Raw genomic sequence first — 25,092 nt, 5'->3', positions numbered from 1 at the left:
AAACATGGGCGGCAATTACGTTGCCACAACAACATAATTAAGAAAACAGTTTAGTTACATAAAACATAATTTCTAGGAGATAGGCTTGAATATTTTTACATCATACTATTTGTAGAATTTGATAGCAGCAATGACTGCGAGGATTGATTCTGACTTCAAAACATTTACACATCATTCCCTTGGTTACAACCCCATCTTTGCACAACGAGGGAGTGTTAGTCATCTCAAAAGTAAATCAGATGATTACTGAATTTAAATTAAGCATTTTGTCTGAGTGATGGTGTCAGAAAATATGACAAGTTTAGCTGCCAATAAAAAAAAAAATCTTGAAAACCTCAATAAAAGCTTTGAATATAACAAAAATGACACACAGCCCCAGACATAACAATAGTCTCAAGAGGCATGTTATACTGAAATATACTGATGTAATTCCCTTCCTGCACTTGAATGCAGGACCTGTAATAGGTTAAGTCTATACATTAAAGCAGGAAAATTATATTTGAACTTCTCACTATTTAACTTAAGTGCTGCATTAACAGGAGCTGATGCAGGTACATCACACTGTGGCATCAGCTTTTAGAGGTATACAGTCTCATCACTCCTCGAATCAGGATCATCACAAACAGAGAGAAGGCAGCACAAGATGGATACAACTTCACTCCAGGCTGCACCAACTGAAGCATGACAGCATTTTCTCAAGGTAATATTGTTCAACCTGAACCACAAGTTTGCCCGACGCACTGAAGCAAATGCCAATCAGCTCCAAACACTACAAATGTCTCCTTTGGTGTATTTACAGGAAGAAAACAGCTTTCCTTCCAACACCTATCACTGAAATCTACACAAAAAGTTTATAAAATACAAATATCTCAGAAGATATTGGAAAAAGCGTCTCATCATATCCCACTGACAGAGGAAGGCAAGAGCCAAAACAGCTGTTCCTAACTGTTATATTATGGATAGATGTTCGTCAAACTACCGTTCCTAATGGGACTAATGGGGAGAGGTCAACCAACAGCGATCAATTCTTGCAAGTAAGCAAAATTCTGCTTCACTTCCTGTGTGAACGTACAGTAAGAGGTGAGTTCTATAAACCAGTAATCCAAATAATCAATAGTTCTATAATGCTGTCCTGCTAATGGCTCAAGCAAACGAAGCGAAGAGAGGGGAAAGGGGGAGACGTTCGGAGCTAAAAGGAAGACAGACGAGGGGGTTGATGTCTGCAGAGTGCACTGTCAGCGCTTAGAAAGAGGGGGTGTAGGCTCTCACTTCACTTTTCTTCCTCTCTCTCCCCCTCAGTCTGACATGAGGACCGCTGGGAATGGTGTGTTCCAGCAGCGAGTCGACCAGCTATCATTCCCTCAGATAGCAAGAACATTAAGGTGTACCTGCCCCTCTCAGCACTTTCACTTGCAACCCGGAGCAATGTTATTATGATGACCCAAGTTCAAACAACATCTTTCTCTCTCTGTGTCGGTCTCTCTCTTTGGATAGAGCCCTGCACGCACCATTAACCCAGGGCTATCCATCATCTGTCTCCCTGTTCAATGGGCTGTAATACACTGTTAATGTTACTGCAATGACACTGATACAAGCCCTTAATGGAGCGCACACTCTTCAGCAGGTACTGTTCGGGCAATGTGAGCAGGAGATAACCGGTATTAAAAAGCAGTTATACAGGAATCTTTATGTCTTTTACATAAGCAGATCCAGGAAAGAATTCCCACATACTAGCCCATTACTTGCAATAAACTTTATAAAGCAAACAACATTTTCATCGTCAGACCTCCGTCAGTCACCTGATGACGCTGTTTGTTTAACAAAGTTTATTGCAAGTAATTCCGACAGTTTGTGGGTATTCCTTTTTCTTTATCTATGGACAGTTTCCTCCTACGCACCTGTCTACAAGCATTTCAAAGTGTGCATATGCCTCCACATTCATATAAGAAGATCCGAAATCATATCTCTCTGACCTAGTCATAACACAAACATACACAACTGGTGACAATGGATCACAAGTAGAAATTCCTTCATTGTAAAGGGGTCACAAGTCAAACAAAGGTTGGAAACCACTACTTTATGTACGAGGGAGATGCCCCGTAAAGCTCTATCACGTATACCAAAGACTTTTTGTCACACCGACAGCCCAAAAAGCAGTAAGTCCTCACATTTAATAAACTTGTTAGGCATACCTCATACAAAATTGCAGAATATAGATGCAAATGAACATTATAAATATACTCCATGACTTGGATGTCGTGGTGAAGAGGGAGCTGAGCTGGAGGGCAAAACTTACAATTTACTGGTCCATCTACGTCCCAACCCTCACCTATGGTCATGAGCTTTGGGTAGTGACCAAAAGAATGGCATCACGGATACAAGTGACTGAAATGAGTTTCATCCGTAGGGTGGTTGGGCTCAGCCTTAGAGATAGGGTGAGGAGCTCAAACATCTGGAGGGAGCTCGTAGCAAACCCGGTGTTCCTTTGCATCGAAAGGTGCTCGTCTAGGTGGTTCGGGCATCTGATTATGATGCCTCCTGGCTGCCTACTGTGAGAAGTGTTCTAGCCATGTCCAACTGCTAGGAGGCCTCTGGGCAGACCCAGAACATGCTGGAGGGATTACACATCTCATTTTGCTTGGGAATGCCTCAGGAACCCAGGAGAAGTTGGAAAACATCGCTGGGGAGAGTCTAGAGTACCCAGATAAGTGAAGGAAAATTGATGGATGGATGGACTTGGACGTTTTAGTAGTTCAGCTCATTAGAAGATGTCTAATGTTTGATGTACTAGAATAATAATCTTCCTTCAAAGTGCAAATAAATATGTAGAATACAGTGAATATGATTCTTGTTGTGTCTTTATGTAAACAAATACAGGAGACTGCTGCTAAATGTGATTGAAAAGTGAAGCAAGCAGTGAAACAATCCTCAGACCAAGTGGCTTAGTGAGAGCCTGTAAATCCTCCAGGTAAAGAGGTTAACCCTGGTGCAGTTAGTGGATTGTGGACAGTATGGAGGGGCAGGTGTTAAATGATTAGCATGAGGCTGAGAGGAAACCTGTTGGCGTGTACACACACACACACACACACACACACACACACACACAAAATGCCATCATACAATTTCCCAACAACATAGATATCCTTCAAAATAAAAGGCTATCTTTCCCCTTAGTCCCGAAAAGGAACCTACTTAAATAACTTTTGATGAAATGCTATCGCTTTTTTTGTTTTACTATTTGACCTTTTTCAATCTACCACCCCATCATTGTTAATAATACTAACCTACACTGTATTTGACTGTGGTTAGCGATTAAATACTTGTGGGGACTCCTTGGCATCCCCCTCAAGCACCCCTGGTCATCCCTGGACCCCACAGTGAGCAGCCCTTCTGTGTGAGGACTCCATAAGAAGCGACACAAACGTCAGCCCACATTGTCAGCCAGTCTGCTTATGAATTATTGACAACTAGACAGAGCCAAGGAGTTCATGTGATCCGCTGCCCTCTGCGTCACCTGGCTACTACTGAATTCCACCTGCCCGCTTAACGGTAACACTGCAGAGACAATATGATCACCAGCCACTATTCACTAACTCTGCACAGTTGTTCATGTCTCATATGCACAGATCAGTTGACATGCTTCATGCTCCAGCCTGCTGCTATACTGAAACTAAAGGAAAACTTCTGTAGCAACTTGAACATACAGCAGGTGGTAAACAAGCAGTTGATAAGTGATTGGCTTAGATTTCAAAGTATAGCTGTAAAATGGATTAAGTGTGTGAGGGTATAGTGAACACCAGTAACCCTTTAATCCACTATGTGAAGGCAGGAAGCCAGACAGAGACAGAAGAGAGGCACTTCCTGTCCAGGAATCCAGATTTGTCAGCAGCAGAGGAATGCTGCCCTGCTGCTTTTACCTCACCTCTAAACCGACACCACATCTCTAGTTTGTTTCGTTCACAGCTGCGGCTGAGCATCGATACTCAATACCATCAAATTTTCTCAGGTCAAGCGATACCTGCATTCAATCATTTTTGTACCTGGCTCTAACCACCGCACCGATTAAATGCAACATGTGATTGACCAACCAACAGCAGCTACAACCCATACAGTCTGTAGTGTGGTGAAGACGAACACAGTGTATTTGATGGAGACATTACAGCGTGCTGAGATGCTTTCAGGGTACTGGTATTGTAATTTTTAAAAAGATATCCAGCCCTATTCACAGCTGAAGGCTAGCACTGCAACTGCTTATCATGCATTGAATGTTTTACATTTCAATATTGAAAATTTTGATAAAAGAATGACATTAACTATTTCAATAAATGCTCAAAAGGTTACATTCACTGTTGCTGACACTGAGTTTATTGGGTACTACTGTATTCTCACCATCTGGATAACAAAAAGCATTTCATCCTCTTTTATATTTTCAAACAAAAATAAGGCTTTTATGGGTTTTGTTTTTTGTGCCAAACAGAGTGAACAAGGAGATATATCCGGACAGTCACAAATTGGGAAACAGGTTGAAAATATTATAACAAGCACAGAACAGATTTTTTTTTTTTTTTTTATCTTGATGGTTGAAGAGTCTCCAGAAAAATGTTAAAGGAATACTTCACCCCCAAAATGATCATGTAACTCCATCATGAATTAGAACAAGGACCAAAATTGTCTATCTGCTATAATCTGGGTGGATTCTTTTAACAAGAATAAGAAAGTGGAAGTGGAGAAAGAATAAGAGACATTAAAATAAAGAGATGTAAACATAATTTGTCTCATTTATAACAAAATAATCAACAGTAAAAATGTGAGAGACAAGTAACGGGGTATCTGAAGAGTTAGAGAAGCTAAATTAATGAGATCTTATGATGAACTTATTTTAAAAAACAAAATATAGAAAAGCAGTTAGAAAAGGAGCTGTTTCTTTGGACTGAACACAAGCAAAATAATAAGGAACGACAGGAATTTAACTGTAAATGACTAGACAAGACAATAGAGCTGACAGGACACACAGGTGGGTTATATGGTTGAAATACAAAAGGACTAATTTTAGCACTGAAGTATTTTACTGAGGACCGCAGAGTGTCTGTAATTTAGAACAGTAAACTGTACTTCTAAAACTTCCAGAGCCTAAAAGTGCCCCAAGAAGAGAAGAGAAGAGAAGAGAAGAAGTGAGACGAGCCAGCAGAGTGACTGAGTACAGTACGAGTACACTAGGTCTCAGTGCTCTGACTTGTCACTGTGATTACATTTTGTTCTCATTCAGCCTGGACTGGGGCGACAGCTACAAACTCTACATGTTACACTTTTAAAGCTATCTATAGGCTTACATAACGGCCTCTACCTTCTTACTTCACCAGAGATGACAGCGACTGGAGAGACCAAATAACTGCAACAGTACAACTGGTATCCAAGTCGTAAATTCGTGGCCTCGGCTAAACTTATTTAGGGTAATTTAATTTTTAGGTCACACATGTTTTCATCAGAGTATTGTCACATTAAAGGAATAGTTCACCCACAAAATTATTGTATATCAATTACTATTGCCAAAATTGTGAAGAGATTTGCGTTTTTCTTGCATGCCTCGATGATGAAGAGAGATTTTAAAATTTTGAAAATCTTGATGAATTGGAGTAAAAGGGGGCCGCGTTCAAAAACAGCATGACCTCATCAAAATATCAGTTAACGAACTTTCACTTTGCTTCATGTAATGCGCAGGAAGAGTTCAAACTCATGCTCTTGTCTTGGCATGCGACTCGTAAGTCGTATGTGTTTTAAACTGTCAGGCCTTAGCAAAATGCATGTGTTTGGGAAGCGCTGAGCATATATGAGTCGTAGCTGTTGTTAAATGCAGACCCTTTTCATTCAGTTCAAAGATTTTCTTTATTGGGGGAGTTTCTGGATTCTCCATTCACCGAGGAGGCATGCAAGAAAAATAAAGTTTTCTTCACAAATTCAACGCAGCACTCGGTGAGTAAATGATATAAAAACGATCACTGTGGGGGTGTATTTTCCTTCAGGTCAGGGGTCGGCAAACTTACTGTCAAAAAGAGCCATTTTTGGCCAAAAAAGAAAAAGAAAAAAAAAATCTGTCTGGAGCCGTAAAAATATTTTAGCCTCACAATAAAGGTAACACAGTCGTTTAAGTCAAATTCAGCCCATCGACTTTACCAATAGTAAAAAAAGTAAACAAATTTGTCCACGCACTATTAAAATCTCTACAATCTCCTGAGACTTTCCCTTTTTGGATTTGGAATCCGCAGTTGGCCTAGCTAGGAAGACTCAAGACCATTGTAGGCATGGCTGGTGATGTTTTTAGAGGAAAAGGCGTCAGGCGATAGACACATGACGCACATGTTGGGTGACGAAATGTTTAACCTTTTTTTTTAATTGGTATATAGTTAAAGAATGTAAGAATCACTTAGCGCCTACAACAATAAATGACGATTATTCATTTCCATATAATTTTCGGTCAAAGCTACAGGGAGCCACTAGAGAGGGGGTAAAGAGCCGCATGTGGCGCTGGAGCTGCAGGTTGCCTACCCATGCTTTTAGCAAATTAGGCTACGCTTACACAGATATCTGACAATACTGATGCTGTATTTTTTAATTGACTTGAGAGCTAGGCAGTGATTTATAATGTAGGATTACATGCATATTTAAAAGGCAATGCTCTGGAGCTGCAACTCAAAGTTATTTTTGTAGATTAATCTGCTGATAATTGCTGAAAATAATGATAGTGACAATTCAGAAACCAAAGACATTCAGTGTATGCGGCCCCACAATTGAGATGCTGAAATTACTAGGTAATATCTGACATTTTTGCTTGAAATATTATTTAAAAGATGAATCGATCATCAAAAATTTGAGGCCATTAACTTCTAACTAACTTCAGTCAATTGAAAAATATCTGGTGAAAATTTCATACCTCCAACATAAATTCTTTAATTTTATTTTTGCAACAGAAACAATAAAGCTAAATAATTTCAGTCAAGGGTAAAACAGATTAAATATGGAAGAGATCAACTGTATCATAGCCATCACAGTAGCATATCCAGACTGACTGAAGTCTGATGTGTGTGATAAGGGCAAAATTAGCAACTCCAACTCCAGTCAACTCCATGCTGCGAGCCTGTTAGAGAAATCTTGCTTTTTATTCCTGCCATCGCTGCACTCATCAGCATCATTTCATCACATCACAGACAGCGATGCACTACTTATTTTTGTCTTGTAGACTTCAAACTATGGTTAATTGCAGGTAATAACCAATTACTTTGATCTATTATGTCGTCTTTGCAGAAATTTATTATCAGGGGTGATAAAGTCTAAGTAGGCAAGGTGACTTTTAATTCTTATTTTTGCACATACCCTGAGCTTCCTATTGGCTCTATTATAAACAGATGCATTTAAGTAATTTTTGGGATATGTCGGACAGTGAAGATGCGGATTTATTTATGCTGAATTCCAGATTAGATTACTGCACCACCCAAAGAAATATCATGAATACACTGACTGAGAGCATTGTGTTTATTTGGGCAGAAACAAATGTGCATTAACTAGTTATTAGAGACATAAATTCACATTAACTGCACATTAACTGCTTCAACAGAATCACCTTGATTGTATTCTGGTCTTCATGTGAATCACAACTATCTGTTTACTGATAACAGACAAATCTCAACATGCCCGGAGAGTAATGGCTGTCAGCCCACAAAGCGACAAGTGATGCTGCTTTAATTGGCCCCATAAAACAAAGTCTTGTCAAATGCAGAGATTTTGGATGCATTTTTCAAGACTGGAGATCACTGACATTTCACGAGCTTTCTGTAGAGCATAGCAAATATGTTAGGGTTTTAAATAAAGACTGAATTTCTGATTAGTTTCATTTACAGACGCACTCAGAGGGAGGATCCTCCATCATACCACTGGCTCCCAGTACTGACTGATATTTCATAAAGCCCCAGTATTGACATCCAGATAAATGTTCCTAACCCTCATCTTAAGCATTCAGCAGTGTCTTTGCATCCGGATTTTTGCAGCGGCAGTACAATCAATTTAACCCCAACCCATTTGTCTAAAGCAGTTTTCCAGATCAATTACAGCAGCAGACCTCATCAGCATCCCACATCCTCCCAGACTCGTCTCTGCACGTTTCTTACTCTGAGGCTCCATTTCAGCCTCCACACAGCAGGGGGTTTTATCTAATCAGCCATTTGCAACAGTTGGGAGACTGTGTCTAAGCCTCAGCTGAGCATGGAGCCGGGGTATAAACCTCGCTGGCTCTCATGTGAGCAGGGGTTTGCTCTGCCGGGATTATTGTCAAACACATTACTGTGGAGCCTAATGCAACTCACAGCCATATAGAGCGGCTGCTCCACTGCTGGCCATCGATTTCACTAGCAGGGGGAAAACAACTGGATTACATAATTCATGTGACTGACTGTAGTGTTGTTCAACATAATAAATCACAGTGAATAGCGCACACGTGAGTCCAATGATTTAAAATGAATGATATTTGCTGTCTGCCCGCACCTCTTGGCATGTTCTGTCATGACTGGATGTGTTGCCTGCCCTCCAGAATGCTGCATTACAACTGGTGATAATACAAGGTGACTCCACCTTTCACTTACTTCAGCACCTCTCTGATTTGTTGACTTCTGGTTGCTGCTGGTGCGTCTGAACATGAGGTGCTACAAGACCTAAATTACTACGTAAGATGCCAAATCATCATTACAAGAGTTGGTGTGTGCCAAATCTCATTCAAAAATATGTAGTTTTAACATTCTTGGTGACCAAAAATTGCACTTTAAATATTAAAATAGCATTTTAAATAGGTTTCTAAGCCAGCACAGTGTATGCTGAGATTGAAGATGAGTTTATGAATGATAGGATGTTCATTATAATGTTCAATAAATGATATTTGGATAGCGTTTTGCGTTATTAGAAGGACTATCTGCCAAATTGCTACTGTTTAATATGGGAATAATCACATTACACGCCAATACTACAACTTCCTGTAAGATTTAGTCATAGTAGGTTGTGTGTTTTCAGCCGTCACATAGTTTCCCAATCATTTCCCAATGAGTTTCTTTCCACTCCCTTTCGCGAGTGAAACTTAATCCGGATGAGTAGCTGCCTCGGCGCAATTTCAAACCAAAAGTGCTGAAAACGCTTCGTGTTTATCTTGGTGAATTGTTTAGAGCTTTAGTCTGCAGAGGATAAATGAGTGTGGTAAAAACTTACATATCTGCTGATGAGGGTCCGAAGAGTGCTGAAATCCATCCCCATCCTGCCCCTCTTTCCTCTCCGGACGCTTCTTCGTCTTCTTCCCGAGGCGTTTCTCCTAAAGGTGACTTTACTGTAGGCGCTAACTTCTTTTTAATGCTCCTCCTTTGTCCATGACTTACTCTCCCTTCTCTTCTTCCTGAATTTAAAAAGAAAAAAAAAAGACGCTCGGTCCGACGGAGCAGCTCCAAACAACCTGAGCTCACCTACTGGGTGCTGTACAGGCAGTTAACACACTTCATACAGACACAGACAAGTGGGCTACTCCTCCTCTGAAGCCGGGACGAAACAAGCACCCTTACTCTTGCTCTCCCCCTCTCTCTCTCTCTGCGTGTGGACTAATAATCTTCTTGTCTCGCGCCGCGGCCAAAGGAGCTTTTCTCTCATCTACGTCACGAGGAGCCAGGTGGTGGCTGTGGCTGGAGGTGAGCGCATGCGCACTCTAGTGTTTTTGGGGTGTAATTGATTGGATGTTTCAGTTAATTAGGGTATTGATTTGTTTGCTCGGGACGGGGCGTCACGGTGCACCACAGACGAAATTAGAAATAACTTTAATTAAACTGAACAAAGAATTTACATTTGTGCGTGTGTGTGTGTGTGTGTGTGTGTGTGTGTGTGTGTGTTGGGGGGCTATCCATACATGTGTATTGCCCCCCCCAATTGGTGCTGTCCACCCAAATGGTGCTGAAGTACATAAATAAAATTATTATTAAATTCAATTATTATTATTACATATTCCAATAAAAACATTTTGAACTATTATCTTGTGCTTTTATTTTGAAATAAATAAATAAAAGAATATATTTAATAATATTCCTCTGCTATCTTAAGTCCAGTTCCTCAGAAAGGCAAATTAGCAAGGTTTAAAAATATTCTACATCCTAGAGAAATTTTACAAGTTATTGCCACAAACAGAAAATATGCTTACAAGTACAGAGCGCATTATTAAGCATCAGTTTGTAAGTATTGACTTGTTTTGGTGAGGTCAGAAGGGTCAGAACTAGAAACCATGGTGCTGTGTTTCCAGAGGGGAATATTTTCATTCATTTGTCCATCCTCTGTTTCCTGGAGACGCTTTTCGGCGGGTTCTGTTGAAACACCAACGTCAAGGTCACTGCAGTAACAACCACTATATCCGGCTTTTACCTTCAGAATAAAACCCACCATGAGACATAACGTTTTCCCTTAAAAACCTTTGCCACAAACAGTACAGAGTAATTTAGACACTGATTCTTTTTCTTTTTTTAATAGTAAAATTATTTTAAATTGGCATATTGTCATTATTGTATTTTTTGCCATAACTTCATAGAGCCTATTTTGCATTTATTTAAAGTTTGTCATACTTGTAGCCTACTTGAGTATTTTTGATTGATTATAGTTGGCAAAATTTTTGTTTACATTTCCAGCCTTGCAAAAAATACTCCTGTACAAGGGCTTAATTGAAACCACTTGTACTGCCAAAGCCAGCATAGACCAAATACGAGCTCTGAGAACAAGATAGTATTTATCTTGTCACATAGCCTGCACCTGCATTTATTGACGCAATGAAGTGTTATAGTTCACAGGAGGTCCATTTCAAAAAGTCCAGTGTGCACAATGAGACACAAATCAAATGTATAGATAGCACTTTTAAAGAATAAAACACACTTTAGAGGCATTAAAGTTAAATTCCAAAGAAGCCATTTTTTCCAGCCCTGTTTCAACTTCTTAATGTGCAGAAATAGATTCAATTTTAAGATTAAGTTTGTCTTTCTGTTGCCTATCGTCCACTCAGGCCTAAATGCCAGTGGCTATTGTCAGTATTAATTAGAGACAGTTATCACTGTTAGTGAATATACAGCTCATATGTTGTATAATCCAATTCAGAAGAACTTTGTTTATCCCAAAAGAAATTCTTGTGCCAGAGAATACTTCAAATATAGTAGTTTGGGGGTATTAAATATCAGTCAAAAACGTTAAAATTTACAAGATATAAATTGCCACAATTTACAAAAAAACCATCTGTGATCCCTTTAGTAGTAATCTGACAGTAAGAAGAGTTGAAAAATTGGAAAAGAAATACAGTAATTAATGAAATTTAATTTATAGATTTTGACGTAAAATTTAGGTGTCATCGACTTGCATGTCTGATAATACACTATTAACTAATTTCTGCTTTAATCAGTCTAATTTAAAAGTAATTTAAGTTTAGTTTAATATTTTACCTTCATTTATTCAGCCTCTTTAATAGTCATGCAGTTGTTTGCAAACCAAGTGGGAAATTATATGCTCTTACTTTGAAGGAAAAGTGGAACTGGTTTTCGTCATATCCTTCCAACGTCGTGTCGGCTTGACTGAACTTGTCAAAATGGCGTTGTTGGTAGTAGCAGACTGGAGTTAGTTCACATTATTCACTGCCATTTATTCGGTTATTGGGCAACACACGCAACATTGGCCGCGACAGCATGGCGACCCTAGATCAGAAATCTCCCAACGTGCTCCTCCAGAGCCTCTGCTGCAGAATCACGGGGAAAAGCGAAGGTACATCAGTTGACGTTAACGCTAGCATGCTGCGCGCTAGCACGGGAAATGTCATAGCGAACCTAATTCAAAAAACTGGCACTTTGTCGTTGCTCTTCTTATAACCAAACGTCTGTGATTTACACATAAAGTAAAGTTATCGACTGAATCTTTTTCGTCTACTGGCAATTTCGGCTTATCATTTTTACACCAGACAGTTCAGATTTTGATAATAATCTAAGTTTTCTTAACTGCTTGCAGCGGCCGGGCTTGCTGTTTTTGTGGCGGAAAGTTGTATAAATCCGTTGAAATTTGACTGGAGATGAAGCTGCTTGGTCTTGTGGACATATGCCGAATTGAAGAGAGCGTATTACTCATTTCTTAAAGGGCGTTGCGATTTAATAAACACAATTTAATTTCAGATCACATAGAGAGTAGAGATAAATTGAGGTTTGGTATCGCCTCAGCTGTGTTGAACAGCGATACGTAAGTTAGCGGGGCTAGGTCCCCGTAGCTGTCAGCCAATGGGCTTGGCTAGATACTGCACATCCCGCTCAACAGCTTCACGATACTTCCAGCTGTCACGATAACGCACTGTTAGCTTTGGATTAATAAAGTTAGCTGCTCTGTTCAGTTATTTATGAGCTTGCTAGCCAGTTAGCTCCCATGACCAACACACTGTTTGCCTGGTTGTTGGATGCACTTGTCTTGCTAGCTGCAGGCCCCTGCTGGATGCAGGCATCTCAGAGTTGCACATTTTTAAGAGACAGCGGATGAATATTAATATGATAATTGTTTTTACTGATTTTGATGCGATTGCAGCTTTAACCCTGTGATCAAAGACACACTAAAGGTTTGCAGGCAATGCTCACAGACATATTACTTGTATTTTTGTATTCAAAACCACACTAATTTTGTCCCATAATTCACAACCCTTTTCAAAGCAATAGCCCATTCACACCAGTGTCCAAGTGTCTTAAGTTGAAAGTGTTATACTGTGCATGTACAACTTTTTGAGGCAAAATGAATGTAGGAAAATGGGGTGTGATAGCAGCAAAAACTCAACACTGTTGGTCATGTCCATATTACTTCAAAGTGCTGCTCATTTGACTTTAAGTCATTACCTGTTATTTATTTCTCCAGCTGAAGTTGCCCACCAGTTCCAGTATGCAGTGCGAGTCATTGGCAGTAACTACGCCCCAACTATTGAGCGGGATGAGTTCCTGGTGTCGGAGAAGATCAAGAAAGAACGTAAGTGCCCTTTGGACAAATATTGTCCCCCAATGACCACACATTCATACTGCACCAATAATAAGCGACCTTGAGTATATTTCTCCTCATCTGCCCATCTCTGTTGCTGTCAGGTGGTTTTGTATATATGCTTTTTATGTTGGACCCACTCCACAAAACAGTTAAAATCTTTATTTCACCTTAATAGAAAACTCCAGTGGGCTTGCATAGCAGCCAAGGTAGCACCATTAGTGGGAAAACATTGATCAAAGCTTTGACGTAGAAAATAAAACTAAAATAGAGCAGCACTTACCGTACAGCGTTTATTTATCCCAGGTCTGCAGGTGGACTTATGGGAACCTTTGTTAAAGGATTTTGTAGGGTTATGGAGCTGCCGTAAAAGTAATGGCCCAGCTCTTAATCTCTAAATTTAAGACATCAGAATTATTAGCGGACTTTTCCCCATTCACTGTGTAATGAAAGGTTTCTTTGTGCTGCAGCACAGAGCAAGCTGTGCAGCCTGGAAGACCTCATGTTCCTCAGCAATTTATTTTGCTGCTTTCTATTCTGTCTTACACTGCAGTTTAAGTTAGCCATGTTCAAATCCCAAATAGGCTGTTTGTGGAAAAGTTCATTATTTTGTTTCGATTTTGTTGCAGTGCTGAAGCAGAGGAGAGAAGCAGACGCTGCGCTGTTCTCAGAGCTGCATAGAAAACTACAGACGCAGGTGGGTAATGGTGTTTCTTTCAGAAGAAAAGCTTCTGAACCATAATGAGACGATATTTACTCAACTCAGATGACAATGTAGTTGTAGATATTAATTTTGGATGTTCTTCTGCAGTATCCCCAACAAATTATGATGTTTAGCTGATGAGATGTCATGTTTCCTGTTTGACAGAGTGTTCTGAAGCATCGTTGGTCTGTTCTCTACTTGCTGCTCAGCCTGTCTGAAGACCCCCGCAAACCCTCCAGCAGGGTGAGACACACTGTTAAATACTTACTAATAACAGAGGTATAATAATAAAGTACATGGGTGATACTGACTCCATCCCCTCACCTCCTCATTGCGTGTTTCTCAGGTTGGAAACTATGGCGCACTCTTTGCCCAGGCTCTCCCCAGGGACGCCCACTCCACCCCCTTCTACTGCACCCGGCCCCAGAGCCTGGCCCTGGGCTACGGGGAGAGGAGTGCCGGCCTGTCGGCGAGTGTGGGCACCAGCGGCATCTCCAGTCTGGGAGTCTACACGCTGAACGGGCCCACGCCAACACCTCAGTCACTGCTGGCTGGGTGAGACAAACACCTGTTGAAGACACAATATAATGCCAGTGACAAAACTGGTAGTCTTTCAAGTTATTAAGTAATCAGACGATGCATTAATAGAGAAGAGAACCAACTTACACATTCAGAACTGAGACACGCTTATCAGCTGTGTTTAAGCAGATTCATGTGGAAGGCTCAGGGGAAAAGAGGGTTATTTATCTGATGCTCATCCTGTAAAAACACCCAGCGCCACATAAAGAAAGCATCAATTAGCACCAGAAAATGAACCTGCTTCTCAGCCCGACCTCTTATAAATCTGTTTTATGAGGCATCAGAAGGCCATTTAATTCCATTTATGCTTATTAATAATGCAGATGTTCCTCAGCTTCAAATGACCATCGAGCTGTCCGGGTTCACCTTTTTAGTCGTGAAAGGGCAAATCCTTACTTCAAACATAGAAAAAGATCTCAAGGCATTGAATAATAATTTATACTCCAGAAAACACACGATAGTGGTGCTTGAATGAACAAAGATGTACTTTGGCTTGTTTTTTATTTGTTTATTGTTGTATTGCTGTTTAATTTTTGGTCATATCCAGATGTTAGTGCAAAATATTAGAACCTTCAGAGCAACTGTAAAACTGTGTGTGTGCTTGTGCTTCAGTCAACCCCCTCAGTCTGCAGCAGGAGGCGGGCAGCCTCTGGGTTCTCGACTGGCCTGGGCTCTTCCTGTAAGCTGCTCCCCTTCCTCCGCTCTGGCCCCACTCGCCACTCGACCACCCCTCGGACCTCCAGTTCCCTCCTCCAGAGTGGTGCGTCCTCGCCGCGATGGTGAGTGATATCTGTAAACCCAGAATGACGACAGGTTACAGGCTGACCATAACATCATCGACGGAATACCATTTTTATATCAGTTACTCACCCTGTGTTACACTGAATTTGGGAAGTAAACTGTGTACTTATGTACAGCAAATTCTCTGTCCTCTCGTCCTCTGTGGGTGCAGGTGAGGTGAGTGAGGCGGCGCTGGTGCGGGACATCCTCTACGTCTTCCAGGGAATCGATGGCAAGTTCATCAAGATGAGTGCCCAGGATAACTGCTACAGAATAGACAGCAAGGTACGTGAACCTGCATCCAGCCCCATAAAGCTTATAATGGACTGATCAGTTGAGTGGGCTGCACACATTACCAAGAGTTACCTCTCAGTGCAGCTCAGCATCAGCCAAGAACAACTGATACAAAGCTGACCGTGTGTTTTAAACATAATTTTTCAAACATGGAGAAGCTGATCATTAAAACTCGCCGTTCACTGTCTTCTTTCGGGAGACTTTGTATTCATGTTGGATAGTGTTTCTTATAAGGACTGAAGTACTCGCCACCACATATCCAGAGTAGACAGTATGATATCAAGACTGCTGTTGTTGATTGGACTTTAAAAGAAAGATTCAACAGATCAATACAAAGCTCTTTGGCTCCGAGCCACATCGACCCCTCTTTTCACTTTTCTTTGTCCGTCCTGTCAATTTCTTTTATTCCCCTTTCATCCTCCTCTCTCGGCCTTAGATGAAACCTGTCCCGCATCCTCTCAGTGGTGCTAAACATAGACTTGTGGTCAATCTGCTGTCACTGTCCTGATGGAGAAGGAGCCACTGAGACCAGAAATAAATGAGTCAAGGATAGAAATATTTTGGGACTCGTCTATGGCCACTTAACTTCCCTTTGCAAAGCTCTCTGGATAAGAGGTTTTGTTTAAAGAGATAAAAAATTAATGCATCGTTAAATTTAAATCTTTCTCAGCCAGAAAACAAATCTGTTGCTGTGAGACGGCCATGCCAGTAACCATGGTTATAGCACAGTAAATTACAGGAATCACCATGAAATTCATCAGAGCTTTCAATATGACATTTGTGACGACAAACTGCACATCATATTATTTCTGTATGAAGCTTATAAATATTTGAGTTGTGGACAAAACAAGATATTTCAGGACACCATCTTGGGCTTTGGGAAACACTGATCGACATTGTTCACTATTTTCTGACATTTTATAGACTAAACAACTAATCAATTAATAGAGAAACTTATTGTTAGTTGCAGCTCTAATTGCTCATGGGTGTCTTGTATGTGTTGTAATGTGTGCTGTTCCTCATCAGGTGGTGCTGTGCAAGTCCCTGAGAGACACAAGCAGCAGACTGGCCGAGCTCGGCTGGCTCCACAACAAAGTCAGGAAGTACACCGATGCCAGGAGCTTGGACCGGGCCTTTGGACTGGTCGGGCAGGTGTGTCTGTGTTTTCCTTGGATGTTTTTTTTTTTTTTTTGTATCTAATCTCATTCGCTGATTCATATCTTTACATCTGTGTGTCCTCCTCTCTCTTCTTCTCCACTCAGAGCTTCTGTGCATCGCTCCACCAGGAGCTGAAGGAGTACTACAGGCTACTATCTGTCCTCCACTCCCAGGTACACAGATCAAACAGGGCCTGGTGCTGACAGGGAAGTTCATACATTAGTAAAGACAGTGGATAATGAAATTGCCATGATTGTGTCTGTGTGTTGTAGTTGCAGGTGGAGGATGAGCAGGGCGTGACCGTGTGCACAGAGAGCAGTCTGACCCTCAGAAGGCTCCTGGTCTGGATGTATGACCCCAAAGTGCGACTCAAAACTCTGGCCGCCCTTGTCGACTTCTGCCAAGGTCGGAAAGGAGGTGAGCTGGCCTCAGCCGTCCATTCTTACGGGAAAACGGGAGACCCGCAGATGCGAGCGCTGGTTCAACACATCCTCAGCCTGGTGTCACACCCCATCCTCAACTTCCTTTATAGGTGGATCTATGACGGGGAGCTAGAAGATACCTACCACGAGGTACACACACACTTCTCTGCGGCCCTAAATACGGTGTCTGAAGCTTAATGAGAGATTGTGCTTCCCAGAACTCCAGCAGGAATTTACTGGTCATTTCTGGAACATTGTTCCATTCGGCTGCTCTGACGTTTGACCCCAATGAGAGAGAACATTACTGAGATGAGGAGGGAGGAGGGAGGCAGAGGGATAAAGAAAATGGGGAGAGGCAGGACAGCTTCTTCAATGAGGACTGATGAGAGGAGTGTAATGGAGAGGCCGGTGATGGATGGTTCTCCTTTACTTCTTCCTGCCCTTTTCTCTCCTCTTGTTTCGCTCTCACACACAGTATTTATGTGTCCAGCGTTAAGCATTAGTCATGACTGGACTCTGGGCTTAAGTGCAGTGTTTAAGAACACGGGCACAAAGTTATTGCACCTTTCAAGAGGGAAATTACCCGGGAGATCACACACAAACAGTCTGTTAAAACACATGCAATAAACAACACCTGTAAGTATGGAGTGAATATGAGATGTTACGCTTTGCAGATCAGCTGCCTTATATTTTACTTACAGTACATGTTTTTTAACATCTCCCTGCAATAGTGAAGCTGACAGTTGGAGTCAGCATACATGGAGTGCGCTGCCCATTAGAAAGCCAGTTCAAGCTACTGTAGTTCCCTCTGAAGTAAATGGACAATCTAAGTGAACATGACAATGGATGAAAACCTCTGTCATGCACTGTACACTCCGCTCATAGAGCTGTTTATTCAGTGTCTCTGTTAACTTGATTTCAATTGCAGAGATACAAGATCTTGGGAAACTTGTATATTTCTGCAGACATTTTCAGCCATAAATGTCAGTTCTACAGTAAATAAATATGTAATTTCTTTTTAGTTCTTTGTAGCATCAGATCCCAACGTGAAGACAGATCGTCTGTGGCACGACAAGTACTCCCTCAGGAAGTCAATGATCCCGTCATTCATCACCATGGATCAGGCCCGCAAGGTGTGCACCCACACACAATCACGCATCTTATTGCCGCAGAATACATGATCAGATAAGAATGTTTACTTTGAGTCATAATAACTCATTATCTCTCTCCCGCTCTCCCCTAGGTTCTGCTGATTGGTAAATCCATCAACTTCCTGCATCAGGTTTGTCACGACAGAACACCGCCGGGGAAAATCACACCAGCATCCACGTCTGCAGACACACCCAAAGATGGTAAGAGCCTCCGTTTCTCTCTCCGAAGCAAATATTTTGACATTAAGAAGAAGCAATATGATGCATATCTATAAGTTGATGGCACTGCTGGCTTTATTTGTCTCTCTGTTGTCTTTTTTTCTGTCTTCTATAGCTTTATTTTTCAAGCACTGTAATGACATTGACCAACAAGACATCTCCTTTTTTGTTTCGTCCTCATCATATTGATATTGTTATATTGACATAGGCTCGTGGACGGGCCGTGATCGATGCTCTTACCGCTCACTGGCCTTGTCCTCCTCTCCTTTTGACTATGCAGAGCAAAGAGGTATACTTAGCTGTGTTTTATTGATTCAGTCTGTAGGACTACATCTGACCAGTTTGATCTGTAGCTTTTACTGTAGTCGCTGAAGGACATCGCGCTCTCTTCTGTGCAACAGCAGCATAGTTGGACCAGAAATGGATATTTGCATACTTGACCCTGAATCTAAAAGAAAAACATCATTGCATGGCACATACTATAACAGCACAGAATCCATATTTCCTGTAAAACCCAACATTAAAAGTTGAAACTCCAGTTAACACCTTTCTCATCTCCTCATAGCTGCAGAGCTGCTGTCAGACCTGGAGGGGGCGTTTCAGGAGAAGATTGATGCCGCCTACTTTGACACCAGCAAATACCTGCTGGACGTCCTCAACCGCAACTACCTGTTGCTGGAGCATCTGCAGGCCATGAGGAGATACCTGCTGCTGGGTCAGGGAGACTTCATCAGACACCTCATGGACCTTCTAAAGTTAGCACTTTGAATTCATCGTGATCTACTACTTTGTGTGCAGAATCATAGCATTTAGATATTAAGACGTAATAATCATCTAATGGTGTCCTGACTGTTTTGTCCCAGACCAGAGTTGGCGCGTCCTGCCACCACTTTGTATCAACACAACCTGACTGGAATCTTAGAGACGGCAGTCAGAGCCACGAACGCCCAGTATGACAATGCAGAGATCCTCAAGAGACTGGATGTTCGCCTGCTAGAGGTAATGTGTGTGAGGGTGTGTGTATGCTGCAGGATATTCAGCATGTCCTTATATTTTGACGTGTCTTTTGTTGGCTCCAGGTGTCTCCTGGTGATACAGGCTGGGATGTTTTCAGTCTGGACTACCATGTTGATGGACCCATTGCTACGGTATCACACGCTTTTAGTACAGTTCCCATCAGTTGTCTGTATACAGCATTGTGCTGTGTCGTAGTTTTACATATCTGTGTGTTTCAGGTGTTTACAAGGGAGTGTATGGGCCACTACCTGCGTGTGTTCAATTTCCTGTGGAGGGCCAAGAGGATGGAGTACACACTGACTGACATCTGGAAGGGACAGATGTGTAATGCCAAGCTGCTCAAAACCATGCCTGGTACGTAAACACACTATCTGGTGGTACCTTTATAGATCTGCAACACTAGTTTTTTTTTTTTTTTTTTCCCCCCAAAGTGCAGACTTGTCTTTTACCTGCCGTTGTGCTTTTTACCCTCCAGAGTTGTCCGGCGTGCTGCATCAGTGTCACATCCTGGCCTCCGAGATGGTCCACTTCATCCACCAAATGCAGTACTACATCACCTTTGAGGTCAGGCCATTAGCGGTGCCGTTACCATCACAGGCTGTAAAACATCAGTAAAAAGCAGTAATTACCACAGGAGGCGATCTGCCGCGTCTGTTAAATGCAGCGCTGCAGGACTCTGATTTACAGGATCGAGTGCAGCCTTGAAGTTAGTGAGGTTAACTCAATTTTAGAAGGTTGCAGGTTCAAACTATGCTGAAAGTCAGAGTAAAGAGCTTCTTTTAGAGGCGTTAGCAGTTCTTTAATGCAGACTGACACTGTGTAAAGACAGGAACGATTTTTGTACTTGGATATCTAATTAAATAAATATAGAAATTAGAAGAAAACCATATTGACTGTGGACAGGAAGGCGCCACCATTGAACTAAATCATATCTGATTTCTTATAAAAGGGTAATACCATTCTCGTATACCTGTGCTGTGTGTGTAGGTGCTGGAGTGCTCCTGGGACGAGCTGTGGAACAAAGTGCAGCAGGCTCAGGACCTCGACCACATCATCGCTGCCCATGAAGTCTTCCTTGACAGCGTCATCTCAAGATGCCTGCTGGACAACAACAGCAAGGTAACACACATGATGATCTCATCGATATGATAAAATGTCAGATTGTATTTTATTTCCACACACTCACTTCCTTGAGCTCTGTTTCTATCTGTCCGCCCAGTCTCTTTTGACCCAGCTGAGGGCCATATTTGATCAGATCATCGAGTTCCAGAACGCGCAGGACTCCCTCTACCGCTCGGCACTGGAGGAACTCACCCTGCGACTGCAGTTTGAAGAGAAGAAGCAACAGAGAGAGGAGGAGGTATGAGATGAGCTAAATACAGAGAGAAGAACAGTGGGAATGTTCAGAATGTAATGGCGTTTACGTGAGTGACGCTATCCTGTCTGTCGATCCAGGGTCAGTGGGGAGTGACAGCCGAACAGGAAGCAGAGGAGAAGAAGAGGATTCAGAAGTTCCAGAAGACTGTACCAAACATGCACGCCCAGCTCCGCCTCCTCACTCACGTCTACCAGGTACCGGCTTGAGCTTGTCATTCAGCACATCCTTCAATGCAATCAGATGTTTTACTGTATCTTTCTTGTCTTTGTTCCTCCTCACCTCCCTCTCCTTTCTTCAGACCATCGTCCAGCAGTTCCTGGTGTTGCTGATGACCAGTTCGGATGAGAGTCTGCGTTTCCTCAGCTTCAGACTAGACTTCAATGAACACTACAGGTTTGTCTTGATCACCAGTCTTTCAGATAAAAGTAAAAGTATCATAAATGGTATACTGTATATTAGGTAATTTTGCTTGAAATTATTGTTCTGTTTCCTCTGCAGGGCCAGAGAGCCAAGGCTGCGAGCCTCACTAGGTGCCACCAGGGGGCGACGACCGTCAAATATCTGACATAATGGCGATGGCATCAACAAGTGAGGCTTCCAGTGATTGGAGCGTGGGGTATGACATCACAGTGGGCACTCGTGACATCACAGAGATGGGCCAGCCAGCAGACTTGAAACAAGCTTCATGTTGTGATGATGTCATGCCTTGGAGGAGCGACCCAGCGCTGCTCCGGTGTCGCGGCGGTCGCCAAGTGATGACATCACAGCAGACGGCTCTGGCAAAGTCAGCCGTGTGGAATCACAAAGGAATAAAGTCCAGTAAATAAAACTTTCCGAGCTCGTCGTGACGTGCAGAGCAAACACCCTGAACAGACTGCTCGAATATTCAGCAAGTATTCTGCAAAACATGAGGTCAATTTGGGAAAACGGAGTGCGAGGAGGTAAATAAAAGCAGCTGTCAGACTGAGCTCCCCGAGTCACATGGCATGCCTTATTAATGAGAACAAACACTTTCTCAGCACGGTTGCCAAATCTAGTCCCAACTCTCACAATGTATGTACATAGAGTTTATGCAAAAATGTACGTATGTGTATAAATGCATCTTTACACGTCAACACTTGTGGCTTTGCATCTTCGCACTAGGATTCAACCGATATAGGTGTGATATTTTTTCAACTTTCTATTTGTAGCAGTTATTAAAATGATCGAATTTGAGCGTTTTTATTGCAGTTAATCCGTACGTGGCCGTGTTTCTGCTGATTTGTTTCCGTTAAGGTGGAAACAAACAGCATTCACAGTTTGACTCAGTCTTCAGCATACTGAATACTGAATATGATCAGTATTGGCACACCAGTATATCGGTCTAACCCTAGTTCTCCTCTCACCTCTTTAAAATCCAGGGTTTTATAGTGTCAGCTGTCCAATCACAATCATACACAGGATGTAGAATTACGCACACACACACACACTTGCTGACAATTCTGCTTCCATTGACATGAAGACAATCTGGCTCATACAGACAAAAAGCCAACTTTGTTTACACCTCGTTTTAGTAGATTTGTAACTGTTTGCCGTTACACAGGTGAGGCTATAAACATCTGGCGTCACCTCGACTGACACCGACCGATGTAAAGAATGTTACTATGAGTTTAGTTTATGTGGTTTCCCTGTTTAGTTTACAGTTGGTGCTTTTGTGTCTGTATGAGCGATGGATCATGTCAAAGAAACTCACAACAACCACAACAACCTCACTTCGTCTCATCGCATCAACAATAGGAACTATAAATGTTCAGATGTGTCTTTAAAAAAAATGTAAATATTTCTAAATGAAAGTCCATATTTAAAGAATTTAATGGTTATAAATGTGGGCGGTTTATTTTCTGAAAACAAGTCAACGTTATCCAGAGGAAAGCAACAGTAGTTGTGTTAGTAAGTGAGGTTTGCTGTGCGTATGAGGTGAAGATGCTGTTTGAACAGTCGCCCAAATTGTTACTCACATTTCGTTAATCGGACCTAACTGTTTGCTGGAATTCCTTTGTAGTACACAGTCGAATGCTTTTGCTGTTCAAAAAAGGCCAAACGTTTGTTGGTATTGAAAAGTCAAGTTGCAATTTAATCATCGAGTTAAACAATCAGCTGTGAGCGTTGATCTCACTTTGTAGGAGCTCTGATCCTGGATCAGCGAGGGCATGTTTCTAAGAGCAAGGAAATAAAATTGATACGCTTAATGTAGTACCATAGATTCAAAGGTTAAAAACTATTACGTCAAACTCTGAGAGTAAACGTGCATCAAAAGTATTTGCATTTCACACTTTTTTGTTTTGTTAGTTTCATGGGGGAGTATTTACTTCAGCAGATGAACAAACTATATTTCAGTTTGGGGAAATTCTCAGCCGGAGCTACAAAACCGTTTTCATTTAGCAGCATGCACACTGAGCTCAGGAGCAGATGTTCCTCAACATCAGCCCTGCAGTCTATGTGCACAGACTGACTCATAACGATCCACATGTGTGCAGTGATGTTCCCGCTCTGATTTTTGTCTTTTATTTTTACTGTCGATGAAACAAACTGGTGCTGCTTATGGTCACTGGACCAGTTAACTGCTCCTTGACAATGAGTTCCTGAAGTGAAACACTTAACTGAACCTGGGTCAGCACTCCTGCATCGTCTGTCTCTGTTTGTCCTCGACATTGTATAGCACATAATGTATAGAATATAGGGAAACAAACCATCCCACTTCTTCTTTAATAAAATGTTTTTTATTAATGTGTGTGTGACTTCTTACTGCCATGAGTGCTGGTGATGGGGTACTGCTCTGCCTCAGGGTGGATGTGAATTTGCTTGAGCGTACTGCCACCTACAGGCAAGACATCAGAGATAATATTTCATCATTTCAAGATGCACTTTCCAGATCAGAATCAGAGTCATACATAAGGAAATTGCTTTGGTGCATAGACAAGCAACATAAATGTAGAATAGAAAAATCCAAATGAAATATGTGCAATGTAACTGTTTAAAATAAGAAAAGCTAAGCAGGAATATGCAAACATATTCTCGGGCAGTGTTAGTGGAGTTATGAGGAGGTGTAGGAGGTGTAGGAGTAATCATGCATAATTCCTAAAATGATTATATTATAATAAATGTAATAATAATGGAAATTGAAGTTTGATAAACCACATTTTGTATTCAAGTATCCTATTTTCAACTCCAGAAATGTCAGCTGCCACAACAAATACAATCATGTTCACTTCTACGTTCTTATGTGATACAGGGGGTACTCTGCTGAATAACATATTTCAAAGGGGCACATTATTTTTTTTAAAAAAAGAAGGGAAATACCGTTCGATATGATACGATACAATATACTTTATTGTCCCATAGGGAAATTTGTCTTGGACTCATAAGCTCTGCATACAATAAAAACAGAGAGAAACAGTATAGTAAACATAACAACAAATAACACATACCCCCTCCCCAGTGCAATACAGTAGGCTATAAATAACATCAGATAACACATACCCCCCACTCCCAAACATATTGCACATGTCCCATAGAAACGTAGGAAACACCATGGAGCTATTTCACAATCCTACTACCTTTGGCAGCATCATTTAAGAGTTGGATTGAGATTAGCACAAATGACCATGTTCCAGGGGAAGTGCAGAGAAATCTCTCCTGAACACTCAATTCTTTTGTCAAACAATATCACGATTAACGTAATTCAATATTATCAGCAACAGGTTAAATATTAGTTCTACAACTGGTCTTCCTCCCATCATCTGAGCCGTCAAGTTCTACTAAGACTTCCCTTCACTAAATTAATTGTTTTAAAAGTCATTACTTAAAGAGGTACACCAGAAATTTAGTATCACACCTTTATAGACTTGTGAGTGACAGACTTAAACTACAACGGTCAAAATGTAAGTATCAGAGGTTGAGATATCCAGACCTTCAGTTCCTAGAAACAGTTCCTACATTTCCCATAATGCAACTCAGCTTATGCTGCCTTCAAATGGAACTTGTGAGCTTGTGGTTCCAACATGGCCAATCATGCCTGGCATTTAAGTGGTTTAGGAGCAGTGTGTAGGATTTAGGGGGATATATTGGCATAAATGGAATATAATATTCATAACTGTTTTTATTAGTGTATAATCACCTGAAACTAATGCTGTGTCTCAGTTCGTATTCTTCCATACCTACACTGGCTGTTCTGAGTGCACAAGTGTGTTCATATTGACGAGTATGGCTAAATGCAGTGCACTAACTGTACCAAGATGGTGCACTTATAATGGTCAGAAAGTTAATGTGTGGAACACTGGTCACTTCTTACCATCAATGGTCGCCATC

General features: G+C 41.5%; 2 protein-coding genes across 4 annotated transcripts in view; one reads left to right on the top strand and one right to left on the bottom strand.

The window, feature by feature from the left end:
- Positions 1 to 9,693, bottom strand: part of atp11a (ATPase phospholipid transporting 11A) — a 52,124-nt gene extending 42,431 nt beyond the window's left edge. For 2 of the 3 annotated variants that reach the window (XM_049569967.1, XM_049569968.1), the window contains exon 1: positions 9,244 to 9,693. In XM_049569967.1, the coding sequence (XP_049425924.1) occupies positions 9,244 to 9,288 (45 nt within the window). In that variant the 5' untranslated portion in view covers positions 9,289 to 9,693. The remainder of the gene's footprint in view (positions 1 to 9,243) is intronic. The other variant, XM_049569966.1, reaches the window with a different exon arrangement.
- Positions 9,694 to 11,614: 1,921 nt separating this feature from the next.
- tubgcp3 (tubulin, gamma complex associated protein 3) lies at positions 11,615 to 23,504 on the top strand. Its single transcript, XM_049570234.1, has 22 exons — positions 11,615 to 11,805; positions 12,928 to 13,035; positions 13,674 to 13,741; positions 13,913 to 13,990; positions 14,094 to 14,302; positions 14,939 to 15,105; positions 15,279 to 15,391; positions 16,427 to 16,552; positions 16,663 to 16,731; positions 16,831 to 17,130; positions 18,003 to 18,113; positions 18,224 to 18,332; positions 18,916 to 19,105; positions 19,214 to 19,349; positions 19,430 to 19,498; positions 19,586 to 19,721; positions 19,843 to 19,931; positions 20,355 to 20,486; positions 20,587 to 20,727; positions 20,823 to 20,939; positions 21,044 to 21,138; positions 21,244 to 23,504. Exons 1-22 carry the CDS (start codon positions 11,730 to 11,732, stop codon positions 21,308 to 21,310), a joined length of 2,706 nt encoding a protein of 901 aa, XP_049426191.1. The 5' UTR covers positions 11,615 to 11,729; the 3' UTR covers positions 21,311 to 23,504.
- The last annotated feature ends 1,588 nt before the right edge of the window (positions 23,505 to 25,092 follow it).

This window comes from Epinephelus fuscoguttatus, linkage group LG24 (genome assembly GCF_011397635.1).
Source record: "Epinephelus fuscoguttatus linkage group LG24, E.fuscoguttatus.final_Chr_v1".
Lineage (NCBI taxonomy): Eukaryota > Metazoa > Chordata > Actinopteri > Perciformes > Serranidae > Epinephelus > Epinephelus fuscoguttatus.
Note: the sequence above shows the minus strand (reverse complement) of the source record. Positions and strands in the feature narration are given on the sequence as shown.

Coding starts and splice junctions, on each gene's coding strand:
- tubgcp3 (XM_049570234.1), top strand. CDS start 11,730: ATGGCGACCCTAGATCAGAAATCTCCCAACGTGCTCCTCCAGAGCCTC. Junction 17,131..18,002: donor TAGAAGATACCTACCACGAG/GTACACACACAC, acceptor ATTTCTTTTTAG/TTCTTTGTAGCATCAGATCC. Junction 19,722..19,842: donor GCTGCTCAAAACCATGCCTG/GTACGTAAACAC, acceptor TTTACCCTCCAG/AGTTGTCCGGCGTGCTGCAT.